We start from the raw sequence: 13,112 nt of genomic DNA, 5'->3' as shown, positions 1-13,112 counted from the left end.
GTCGATGTGAGCTTGGCCATGGATCAGAGCAAGGCCGGGCCGTCCTCTCTGAGCGTTCCGTGGGAGGCTTTGAGCCTTCGTCTCCAAGCGGTGTCTGACCAGCCCACGAATATCACTCAGTGAGGTGCTTCACTGGAGAGGGTCCGGAATGCAACAGGCGTCACACCGTCAAGATCAATGTAGCGACTGCATTTGCGCCCTGTTCATTTGTGCTTCGACGCTGTGCATGTTCGCAGTGTCTCTGCATGTCTAGCACTTGCGCTTTCCCTGTGGTACAACAAGTCAACCAAGTGCAACCAAGACTTAACCAGGCTAAACCAAGCTTTCACTTTCACTAGCTGAGCTAAGCCACAGCCAATTTTTTCAATTTGCGACTTGCCCGTGGCGCATAGCACCGCCATGTTCACCAGAGATGATTGTCAAAGTATTCTGCACACAGTGCATATGTTTGTTTAAAATGTGTTCAGAAATGTTAAAGGTGGTTTGGGGCCCGTCGTAGAGCTCCACATTGTCAAAATTCATCTCGAGCTCGTAAGTAATTTTGGGATGTTGAATGCCGCAATTTCATTTCAATCTGTGGAAGGTTCAATTAAGGCCTTGAGCTCTTAAGCTTATTTAAGGTACACTGCTCTCTTTAATACGAACTTGGAAATATTGTAGTATATGAGAAGTGCTCCGATCGAGAATATACAAAATTGCTATGAAAGCTCCTGAACTTATTAGCTTAATGGAAAATTGTGTTAAGATTATTTTACTGTGCTTCTGTTGATCAGCTTTGCTAAGCAGTTGCATCAAGTTACTGTCATGTTTCATGCCCTTAATCCTGTGCTTGTATTTCGCAAGATGAAATAATCACATTTTTGCGCATAAGACATGTATAAAAAATTATAAAAATGTAACAGTGAAGCCTTGAGGTGCTGCTTCACAGCAGCAAATGTGGTGCTGATGTGAAGCCGTGCGTTAAGGCAATGTTCTTCGTCGTCTAAAATTTAGTTACGTACGACGGAGCATCACCCCCACTTTTACGATTGCCTGTTTTCCATCTTTTCGGATTGCCATTTTGTATTTTCGCCGTTGGCAAACAATGCATGCCGCGTTGGCAAACCAGAACTCTGATAACAAGAGCTGTACTTGCGGCGATCCTTTACAGCGTAGCATGAGATGATCAGTGTCGCTGAAGAGGCAAGGAACAGAGCCGTCGGTACGACGTGAAAGAGTCGCACATCCACGAGACTTGTAAATATTTTAGCATTCTTGCTCTCAATCATTTATGCGGGTTATATGCTGAAAATACAGTAGTTGAAAATCACTCGTAAAGGTTAACTATATGCCTGACCTTGTGCAGTTTTACAAGCAATACATGTTGACCTAACTGTAGAAAATAATCTGGACAAGTGCAAAAGCAAGTCATTGCAGCTGTACCACAGCCTTTGTTTCAGGAAGTGTCCAAACAGGCTTGTTTTATTTTGCTTTTACGGGGAGAGTGGAGCCAGTTGGGCAGTAATGTGGACAGATCCTTCTCTGCACTTCAAAAAAAAAAAATGTGAAGCTGTATTAGTAAATCACATGTGCAAGGATTTTAAGCCAAAAAGGATTCAGAAATAAAGTATTGCTGGTGCCACCGCATACAGTTCTCGCACCAAATTGCTGTGATGACGTGGATTGACAGCAACTGTTTGAATCCAGTTAATTTTTAATGGGTAAAGATTGACTACACTGTATTCTAAAGGTGCCAAAAATTGACTACCATATTTGAACAATTCTGCCATGCAGTTAAATACCACCCAAATATGAAAGAAAAAATAACTGTGCCGATTCTACCTTGTACATCAAGTAACGAAACCCGAGTCGATGCATACCGTGTTGAAATGATTTTATGGAACATACAGACGCACACAGCTGAATTTTAACAGCTAGTTGCTATCAGAGTCCAACAGCACCTCGTTTCCACTTTCTACCGAGCAGAGAAAGTCATTTCTAGTCCCACTTAACGCATTAAAAATGCCATACTTCTTGAAGGCTCGCACAACCACCGTCTGCGACGGAGCATCCCACGCACAAGAGCGTTGCTTTACATGATCCGTTGGATGGCAGTGTGGCTAGCTTCCTTGCATTTAATTTTTTTTTTAGCAAAAACCGGTTTCGTTTTTTTAGTGGAATCTGTTACGATTGTAACATGCATGTAAATTTGAACGCACCTTTTATTAAAAAAAAGTGCACGTTAGAATCGTGCAAATATGGTAATACAGTTTGAAGTATTTTTCTACTGTGCCACAATCACCTGAATACCAGATACTGTGAAATTTGTGATGCCACATTGATTACCGACATAATGTAGTGTGAAGGCACAATTGCAAATAGACGCAGAACACATCACAAGTGCTGTACTTGGCTGTGTTGGCACATAATGTTTACTAAAACAAAGGTTTAACTTGTATTTTATTTTTTAGTATCAACCACTTTCTGCAAGTTAAAGAAAATGAAGTTCTTACAGAATATATTTTTGGTCGAAACTGATTAGGTGGCATTAAGACTTGGGTAGTTCTGCATCTGCTACCACTGCACACATCATGCTCTCAAATTATTTACAAAACTTGTCCGATTTCATTTTGGATCGTCGATCCAACAAAGCTTCATGGAAAGTCCCCTCTATTCTGGCTTTCTTCAGGTCCTTTCTGTCTTGCTGACTCACTCTAAGTCTTCTATCTTGGAAGCTTTGGAACTTCTTCCTGAAAGCAAAAAGATCAATGCAGTCATTTGTGTAAGGACAACAGATCAGAGTATGTTGGCGTTATGAGAACCCACATAACACGACAAAAGCCTTTAAAGCTTCTAACAGCCTAAGCAGTACATAGCTGTACATGTAGTCCTAGCCCACTACAGTTCTACAACGTTTGCCCAGTCACTTCTATACACATGGAAGCCAATTGTCTACAGCAGCAGCAACACATTCCCAGACACAGTATCATTGTTGTTGCCATAGGAGCATGAAGAACTTTCACTCTGTATTGACAGCTTTTATCCATAATATAAGAGTGTGGGAAATGCCTGGTGAACCACTGCTACTGCCAGGCGGCCTCCGGGCTCGGGATTTCTAAAAGCTATGTTCAGCCCAGAATGACGGCCTCTGGAAGTGAAGTTCGTGGACACTGCGGGCCTCTCCACTTTCAAGCTCGCGGCTTCTGACTGCTATCGCCTAGTATCTCGCCGTCAACCTTGGACAGCTCAACTGCATGCAATGGGTTGTTAAGCTTTGATGATGGAGTGCTAACACTTCAGGACAACACCGATATGTCTGCAGATCCTAAGAACGCCATACTTCTAGATCCACACCTCCGGACTTCACAGCAATCATCGGCTGAATGCAAGAGAAGTTCATGTCTCGCTGAAGGGAGCCAGGGAGACCAACATGGATCTGATCGCCATAACTGAAGACTTCAGCGGGTCTGAGGTGATCATCATTCATGACCTGCCCATGCGGCCCAAATCTTCCTACCATATGCTTTTCACAATGCAGATTGAGGACCGGCCTTCTCCTGCAGATGGCAAAAACACCGACTAGGACAGCGAGGCATCTTGCGGCATGTTAACAAGATTACCGGTTCGAGGACCTTGAGGAGCCTTGCTCTGTCAGCAGCAAGTCTGCAAAAGCGAAAGTTGCATTGCATACTAGCACCTCCTCTTTGAAGAAGCCATGTTGTAGACAACCCCAACGCATCGCAACCAACCACGAACAATGCGCCTAGCCATGTTCAGTGCTACAAACACTTTTGACGTCGAGGGTCTCCTGCTGCATTTTCCCAACAGCAATGGGCTAATCGTGTCCAAGCACTCAGTGCCGTTCGCCAGAGGAGCAGGTTGCACATGCACTGGACGACTCAACAACGACAATTCCACTTCCCAGTCTTGACGACTATGGTTCTTACCACCGTCAGAACCATCTTCGGCAGCATGACAAGTCGTAGCATGGCCGAGGGTAACAGATCGTGAAGACGCACGGTGGGCGCACTTGGACTCGGACACATGGAGAGAAGTAAACAGGCATTCTGGCAGATGGCCGATTGTCTGTTTCTTTACAGAGCATTGATACGTGCTAAAGAAAAGATGACGCCACCAGACATGTGCCACAGTGGTTGTTCAGCATTTCGGAAAGTTGCACTATCTACATAAATGCAATTACTACCCTTGCTTTGGTGTCACTGGGCAGACGTCAAAAAAATGTGGGAGGTCATAATAAAGCAATTGAATTTGGCCAGAGCTGCAGGTAATAATGTTTGCCTATTCTGTTATCTCGCATATCCGAGGATAGAATTCTAGTGTGCTTGAGTCTACTGAAAAAAAGAAAAAAAAATTGATGCACAACACTGGAGAGCACTAGATAATTAACAGATGACAAAGGAAACCCAAATTTCTTGTGTCTGCCCTTTATACGCGACTTATGTAATGGGCAGTTTGGACTCTGGCTGCAGTAACTATGCTGACAAAGAAGACATTGCATTAAAATCTAAGCTCGTGAAATGTGTGCAAAAAACTTGCTCTGAACAGCACCGTACAGACACTATATGCAGTCTTGCATTTCAAGTAACATTGCTTTTGCTAGGAAACAATATTCACTGCAAAGTGGGAAACTCAAACTTGAATTTTACCAGTGTCTGCAACACGTATTACGAAGTGTATAATGTGTGCAGTTCATACTTACACATAATTTACTTCACATTCTCCCAAGGACCCTCTTTCTTCTTCAGGAACGTCTTTCTCCTTTGAAGTGTCTGCTTTAGCCACAGCACGCACCTGTTAGTATAAGACAGCGCTGCAGGCTATTATTTGACTGCTGGCTGCGTTGACTAAAATTTGCTCGACATCTTCTGAAGAGCAGAAAGATGTAAAAAAAAAGAGGCAGGGGGGCAGCACTTTAGGTGCTTACCTTAATCATTTCATCGCTGCCTGCTGAACGGCAACTGGCCTTTATATCTGTACCATCAACCACTGTGAGGAAGCAGCTATTGCTGGCAAGAAGAGCCACTTTACCCTGGAACAGCAACCACAGCGCTTGTCAGCGCAAGTAATCTCTTAGTTTAGGTTTCTATGGCACTCACATCTTGGAAGACAGGTTCCCACTGTTCAAGTGGGCCTATGGCATCTGACCGTCCGACGACTGTGCCATCTGGCTGGACAGAAAGGTACTTCCCATAGCCAGATTTTAGGGCTATCTTTGTATCCGACAGCTTGACGGCAGTCAGAATCTCTTCTGGAAATGGGCCCTCGCCTAGAAAAAGGGTTTTTAAAAGATGTGCGCATGTATGGCATCACTTTATAACTTATAATAAACTTTACAATGCAAAAACTTTGCTCCGCTACATTGCTGCCCTTAATGCCTAGTACTAGGAAAGCAAAATGCCACCATTATACAAGAAAATCTCAGCGGCTAGTTACTAAAGGTGTGTTCGATGCATCGCACACACAAGATAGACAGGCGCAAGGCGAGACGTCTCGGAAGCGAATCGCAAGGAGAGGGTACGCTGCGACTGCTGCTTACCATGTGGGTGTGGCCCGCCGAGTACAAACAAGCCATTATCCTGCGACGACACATAGCAGTACGGAGTGAACTCAATGGCTATAGGACCCGTGTACTCTTCAAACGCTTTCAGCTCCCACCAGCCTCCTGAGACGAAATGCACAGCATGCAGAACAGTTATACACAGTTCGGTATGTGCCTTAGGTTGCGTAAAACAGTACCGTGGCTGACGGTGTCCTGACTTTCCAGCCTTTCGTCACCGCCACTGGAACTCTGCTTCGACTTGCTCTTACTCTTGTGTTTCCTGCAAGACTCCAGAGATATCAACTAGTGTGAGAATTGACCAATTCCAAAAATCTTTCTGTGCATGCGCCAAACCGGCGTGGCGCGAGTCCCCCTTGCAGTGGCTATCGTAACTAGACTTGATTGGGGAAAAACGCGGGGCAATGCGACTACTCCTGACTGAGTTGCTACGAAATGCTGGTGGTTGCGCTTGCGTTTCTTTTTTTCGAGGATGCCGATTAATTGTGCTGCCTTCGGGTGCAAGAACTGCTACCACGGAAACAAAAGAGCTTCTTTCGATTTCCATCTGCAAAATAGTATGCTAAGAGGGCTCTGTGGATATCTACAGTGAGACGTGCAAACTGGGACGGCACATTGTGGCAGCCAACAGAGCATTCTCGAACCTGCGATTCGCACTTCATCACCGGCAAGCTTTCTTAAAGAAAAAAAAAAAAAATCTAGTCGCCATCATGTCCTAACTGCCCTCTGTCAAACGTAGGCTGGCCGTTGAAGCTGATAAATCATCCAAAGTTTATATGTGTTGGCGTGTTCATGTACAGCAAGAGTCCAGGCGAGGCTGCTGTATGGTGGCACATCGGCTGTGTGAAAAGGCAAAGGCCCTGCAAACTTAAGTAGACAAACGTGCTGTGAAGAAAATTTGTATTGCTGCCCTGTGGGTCACGATGTTATGCCACCATGAATAGGGACTGCAAAAGGAGTGGTGTAGGATCACTCCAGAGCATTCATTCGAGTTGGCTCAGCTCCGCATCCTTTTGGGGGCAGTCACTAGTGTGGTTGCCTTGTTACCGCAGGTGCTTGCATGAGGCCTAAGACTTGCTGACGTGAACGTGGTTCGTTGTCACGTCGGCTAGCTTGTCATCCCCCGCTCATATTCTGAGTGTTTTAACGTATGTGCCATCGCTGGCCGCGTTTCATACATTTCCTTGGTATGCACTTTAAGAGGACGGCATGAGCCGAACCACCCCCCTCTTCTTCCTTTTCCCCATTTTTTGGGGGGCGAGGGGGGGGGGGGGCGGCACGCGATTTTGCACTGTGCACTGCTTTGAGTTTCATGCAGCCACACTGCTATTATTTTCTAATGTAAGGAAATGCAGCACACGAGTTATTTTAGGAAGCCGACGCACTAGATCGCGCGGTCAGCAGTATTTGATTGTGACACAAGCATGTCATCGCTGTGCAACAATGTGGTCCATTAGCATTTCCTCTTCCTTAAAAGTTAACATGGCCTGAAACTTACAGGCAACAAAAATGTGTTACTGTAATACAGTACCTAATGATCTGAGTATAATGAAATTTTTGACATTACTTAACAAATTTTAAGAATATCTAAACATTGTTGCTTGGCTGTATATAACACATCGTGTTATGTACAAACTGTACAGGATCTGCCAACACAACACCACGTACACACTGCCCGTCTCGTGGACAGCTTACACGTCGCTCGTACCAAGCAGTCCACCTTCTGAATCAGCTGTGGGGAAGCTTATAATTTGATTTGCCATGTAGTCTTTGTCAAGTAGCGCCCAGCCTCGATGCGCCTGACGAACGATCGAAGTGTTCGAGGACAGATAAACGCCGTCGTTCGTTTTGGAGCACTTCGAGAAGGCACGTGTGCGCAAACTGGAGGGGTATATATTGTCTTCTTCAATAATTACTCACGCACTGATTCAAATCAATTTAATAAAGCACTGAAACAACGCACAAAGCGGGTCGTATCGATACGCGGTGCACGGACTGCACGCTAGCGTCGACCTTATTTTCCAACCAAGCGGCGTGGTGCGAGGCTCTTCGTTTTCCCTGCAGCCGGCGCTCACAATTTTGGAATCGGTCAATTTCACGGATCAAGCTTTATATAAGCACAGCCGGCCTGGAAAATTCGGATTCCAAATAGCTCGCACACCTGCATAAACATGCGTAACCCCATCCGATTCTCTTGAAGCAACCTGTACTTCACGGCAGCCTATGCACTATGTGTTGCAATACTACACGCGCCATTTCTCAAACAACTAAATTACAATCAAACAACCCACCTTAAGCAACACAATCATGATAGCCAAAGGTGTCCTACTCACTTAGTTGTGCGGCCCTTCAACACAAGTTTCCCGCGACGCACCAAGCTGTAGTCAGCCATAACTTGTTATCGCTGGTGGCGTACGGGCTTGTTCGACAGTAGCAGACACAGCACTCAACCCAACATCTGTGGTCGACGGATTTGAGTAATTAAGTCGCTACAGCAAACTAATTACACCGTTCATACATCAAAGTTGACATACCTTGTACCACAGAATAAATAACCGGCTCTACTGTCTGCGTGCGTTATTTCGCCGTCTTGTTGATGTCTTTACCGCTGCCGATGCCCGTAATAAGTGAAAATGTGTGTAAATTATCCAAAAGTAAAGCACATCAACACTTTGATTTTGGTGGACTTATATGATTATGTGAATAAGTTAGACACGGTTTTACTTTTAAAATTGTATAGTTGCGAGCGTGTAAATAAATCTGACGTAAGTTCCGCCGGAGGTTTTTGATGTCAGGTGGGTCAGGTGTCTAGCCTCCGCATCAACGGCCTCGCGTTTACCCGCTCGCTGGCTGCTATCATTTTCATACGCTCCTTTTATTTTTTTTATTTTTATTTGCTTTTTTATTTTTTTGCGGCTCTGCTGCTCGCGAGCGCACGAAGCGCAGTCCGCGCAGTGGCAGCGGCAAGCGGCGCTGGAGTGGCAGTTTACGCTGCTTTTGCGTGCGCCGGGCGACGTAGCGTCCGTGAAGCGTTTCTCCGGATACTTGTGAATATCGGCGGGGCTGCTAGAGTTGCCGAGTGCTTCGAACATCGACGAACGCCGACGAGCAACGAAGTAATCTGCCAAAAGTGATCGCGCCTGCACGGAAGAAGCAGGGGTGAACACGCTACGATGTGCCTGCTTCCTTCACTGCACTACGAGCAACGGCTACTCTCCGGGACCTTCGGTGACAGCGAAGACAACACGCGTGCTGTGTAGTATTACACCCTGTGCAAAGCTTAGCTTCAAATGACTGCTACTACGACTAGTCGAAGACACGGATGCACTCGCCTCGTAATCTCTCGAAGTCGTCTTGGATATAAAACTTTCGAGTTCACTTAGATCGCCTTGGCTGCGGTGCTTTCGGTGAGTTTGTGTGGCCAGTTTTTTGTCGGCCCGTTCTCCTTTTTCGTCTTGTTGATGCGTTTGCGAGCTACTTCGTTGACGCCGTTTGCAGCAGATGCTCTCTTTCTCAGAAAGTGTGCGGGAGATCGCTTGCTGTTGTGCAGACCTTGAAGTGCCGTCTTTTAAGGAACCGCCGTCTCATGGGGAACACCGAAAACGAGATGCTGTTCCAAGTTTGCTTTACGTTTCTTTTCTGCGGAAAGGCCCTTTTTACGCAACAGTCGGCGCGCTGGCTAAAAACTGCCGTCGTATTCCGTGGGCGCAAAATTCAGATTTCTGTCCCAAGTTTCACGCTTTTTAATTTTCCTCAAGATGGGTAGAAACTTTGTGTTGCTTTTCTTTAGTTTTTGTATGTAATTTCACTTTTCAAGCGGACGCTCTGATAGTGCCCGTCGCTTACGCGTTTTTGAACTTAAAGAAATTCGCGGTGGAGCGAGTAGCCGACGTGAGTGGGGGGCATTTCTATTCCACCTGCCAAGTTTTTGCTGGCTGAGCAAGGCCACTTTTCCGAGAAACGAAGGGGGATAACGTCGGTGATTGTTGTGTTCAATGACGCCGTTCAACGCAACCGTATACCAGCAGTGAGCAACCTCGAAGGCGCAAACTTCGAACCCCTAACTTTTTTATGTTTATTATGTCTCAAACTTCAGCGACAGCCTCTGCTTTGTGGATTGTATAGGCTAGCATTTTGTATGATTCCGCGGTTACTTCCGTGGTTTCGTTTTTGCGCCCCTTTCCGGAGTACAGCTCGACTATCGGTTTCGCCATACTTATAACGAGCTCGCTCGTTAGAGCGATATACCGACCTGCCGACCTTGCCTCAGCTCTTATCGGTAACGACGGCAGCGGTGCGTTTAGGTGCGCTCGCGCTCTGATGGGGACGTGCGTACTGCGCAAGGCGAAGTACGCTCGACACCGATTGTGGGGCGCATACCGGCACACGCGGCGCGTGCAGATGGAAAGTTTCGCTTCGCCAGCTGTTGCGCTGGTCGTCTGTGGCGAAGAGTGACAATCGCTGGTGTCGGTTCTCTCGCAGGACCAACGGTTTATCACTTTTTTTTTCGGGTAAATTCTATCGTCACGTGGCGGTAAATTTACGAAGGGTTCGAAAGAAAACGCGAGGAAAGCGTTTGCAACGCAAGATCTGTAAGCAAGTGACTCATAATTGTCACTCAAGCTCTGCAGTCAAGTTTTGATCCATATGGATTTAAAAATGATTCTTTCATTCCCTCTCTCGGCAAGTTAGGTAAGCGTTTAATGATAACGCTGACGGGAGCGAATGTCCTACTCAGACAAAGAGAAAACATCGCTGACGTAGGACGTAACCTTTGTGCGCTACGTGGAATCAGCTGCGATGCGGGGTAAACAATATGGACACAAAGGAGGAAATTAACACCGCAAATGTGGTGGCGTGTGTGCATGCGCGCGAGTTGTAGGCGTTACTCTGGTATTTCAATGCGTTTCACGTTGACTGAGTTACCTTCTTTATAGCGATCCGAATCGCAACTCACACAAATTTGTTGCATGCGGGCGTTGTCCGAGGCTGGCAGTGATTTCTATATTTAGCAAAGTATTGCGAAACAGCAGCGTTCTAGCTAACGAAGTCTGGAAATACAAGAAAAGCGAGCAGAACCATAGGCGGTACAGCGTTGCGGTGGTTGTGAGTCATTGCGCGAAATAGCAGAGAGGCGGAACTCCTGCTACCTCATAAACTAAGCTGTTTGTCACTGTCTTTCGACGAAATGTTCAGGCTTTGTTTTTCTGTCTTATCCGTCATTTCGTCGCGCTGCAGCAAGTACTCAACGTTGTGTTTATTATTATTATTATTATTATTATTATTATTATTATTATTATTATTATTATTATTATTATTATTATTATTCGCGCAACGATGATATTCTGGTTGCAGGTCAATACCGGGTACGGATGCCTGACTAGTGGAAATTTGTCGAAAATCTAGTTGCGGGATGATCACGGAGAGCAATTTTACGTTGGCACTCAGTTTTGCTGTAGCCTTAGGATTTCATTTTTTTTTTTTCGCAAAGCAGAATTGTTTTTGGATGTCAAGAGCGCATTGGCATACCCGCATTTTCGAGAGTGCCATACCTTGGTCATTCAAGAACCGATGTAGTGGTGCAACATCTTAGTCACTCGATGCAGTAGCTATTGCGTTCCATTAACGAGCACCAGCAGGTCGTGCGTTCGATTCCCTCGAGAGCGTAATGCAGCAGCCCTCGTGCCCCGGTGGCCGAAATATAGTCCCCTTACTGCGCCCTCTCTTACGACCCGTGAGTTTCTTTAGAAGGCTACCATAATTTAATTTTAAATGCTTTCTCTCTCCCACCTGATCATAATACCACCTCACTCCTCCCCTTCTGCTCTCCATCTAGATGCCACAAACGAAAATACGTTAGCGTATCACGTTTGCTCTTGCGCAATTTCGCGGTTACTAACGGTGCCGAGGCATTGCGACCTTTGTCTACATAGCTTTCACTATGCTCCGATTGTTTGCGTTGTTTGTTGGCAGGGCATGCTGTGAGGAAGGAAATTTGTAGGTTATGGACCATCCTAATAAGTGTTATTTTCACTTCTCGGGGCATCTGTAGGAGAGGCTCGAAAGCTTATGCTCGAAAGCTCGAAAGCTTATAGCTGTAGTGCAAACGCTGTGATGTCGATGGGCTGAAACGTCACGCATGGTGCATTTTAAGTTACAAAGCCGGCCATCGGATGCTCGACCCTTTCCTCCACCTCGACTGTTCCTCCTGTTGCGCGATGATTCGAGACAGTGCTCAACGCGCAGAAATACGACGTCGCTTCGAACACGTTTACGTCAGCAACCTAGTCGACCATTGTAATAAGAGTTCGAAATATGTCCCGACCAACGTGCTACGGCAGTCTGCCAGTATTGCACGATCTCTCCAGTATTCCGTAATGTTCCAGTACACCGCCAGTCTTCCGCGACTCTATCTGCGAGTATCCCATTGTTTCGCTACCCGACTTCACTATAAAATCCCCCCTCCTCTTTTTTTCCTTCTTATTTTACGATGTTCACGAACGCGGTACGCAAAGGAAGTTGCAGAAGCGGGCTTCTCCTCACAAGGCCCATTACTGCGGAGAAGGTGGATTTGAAGGCGCCTGCTACACACGTCCAGACACCTTCGAAACGGCGCAGACCGGTTGGGTTTGCAGGTTATTTTCCTAAAATATACTTCGCTAACGTAAAGCTTTTGTTAAATTTTGGAACTACTGCTTGAGCGAAAACAACGTCTGCCCGTTCTCGCGGCGGAGCTAATGTCACATCCCCCTCGCTCTAAAGCTTTGTTTCAAGTGATGCTCTATTCTCGTAATTGCCAGAGCTTTCCAGCACCTAAGGATCCACTGTAGTCACTCCGCACGACCTGATGACAGCTTTGGTAACTCGCTAGCTTCAACATATTTGACAAACATGTCTGTACAATATATTTCCTTTACCCGCCGTGGTGGCTTAGCGGCTTTGGTGTGGCGCTGTTAAGCGTGCGATCGCGGGATCAAATCCCGGCCGCATTTCGATGGGGGCGACGTGCAAAAACGCCCGTGTCCCGTGCATTGAGGGCGCGTTAAAGAAGATCTGGTGGTCAAAATTAATCGGGAGTCCTCCACTACGGCGTGCCTCATAATCAAGTCGTGCTTTTGGGCATACGTAAAACCCCAGAATTCAATATTTTCTTTGTATTGTCCTTTGACGGCATATAAGCGCTTTCGGCGTTTGCTTGACTGCTCTTACGACGAACTTGGTGCTGTCAAGATGTTATTTGATGGTTGTGGTTTTATCACATTCTTTGACAAAATACTTGAGGGTGTCAGTTAAAGTTCCGCTACCACTGCAGTCTCGGGAATTTGGCTTTTTAAATATAATTTCCCCGTATTTTAAAAATTGCATATATATATATATATATATATATATATATATAGCCATATCATGAGAAGCCAACAAAGACTGACACCAAGGACAACATAGGGGAAATTACTTGTGCTTAATAAGTGGAATGAAGAAACGATAAATTAAAGGAAATTGAAGTGGATGAAAAAACAACTTTGCCGCAGGTGGGAACCGAACCCACAACCTTCGC

General features: G+C 45.9%; 2 protein-coding genes across 3 annotated transcripts in view; one reads left to right on the top strand and one right to left on the bottom strand.

The window, feature by feature from the left end:
• Positions 1-2,421: 2,421 nt before the first annotated feature.
• Positions 2,422-8,208, bottom strand: FRG1 (FSHD region gene 1). Of its 2 annotated transcripts, XM_065453408.2 has the most exons (8): positions 8,092-8,208; positions 7,891-8,015; positions 5,737-5,819; positions 5,537-5,662; positions 5,097-5,266; positions 4,925-5,029; positions 4,700-4,791; positions 2,422-2,729 (listed from the first exon to the last, which is right to left on the bottom strand). In XM_065453408.2, the coding sequence occupies exons 2-8, from the start codon at positions 7,947-7,949 to the stop codon at positions 2,582-2,584; spliced, it is 783 nt and encodes a 260-aa protein (XP_065309480.1). In that variant the 5' UTR covers positions 7,950-8,015; positions 8,092-8,208; the 3' UTR covers positions 2,422-2,581. The 2 variants fall into 2 exon arrangements, with proteins under 2 accessions (XP_065309480.1, XP_065309479.1); XM_065453407.2 differs by having other exon boundaries at positions 7,891-8,140.
• Positions 8,209-8,373: 165 nt separating this feature from the next.
• The window catches only part of LOC135919521 (phospholipid-transporting ATPase VA-like), a 190,303-nt gene continuing 185,564 nt past the window's right edge, over positions 8,374-13,112 (top strand). Inside the window, exon 1 of the mRNA XM_065453401.2 lies at positions 8,374-8,964. The gene's annotated coding sequence lies outside the window, so the exon portion shown is untranslated. The remainder of the gene's footprint in view (positions 8,965-13,112) is intronic.

The sequence above is a fragment of the Dermacentor albipictus genome, chromosome 3 (genome assembly GCF_038994185.2).
Source record: "Dermacentor albipictus isolate Rhodes 1998 colony chromosome 3, USDA_Dalb.pri_finalv2, whole genome shotgun sequence".
Classification (NCBI taxonomy): Eukaryota; Metazoa; Arthropoda; class Arachnida; order Ixodida; family Ixodidae; genus Dermacentor; species Dermacentor albipictus.
The sequence above is the reverse complement of the archived record's forward strand: the minus strand, read 5'-3'. Positions and strand labels throughout refer to the sequence as shown.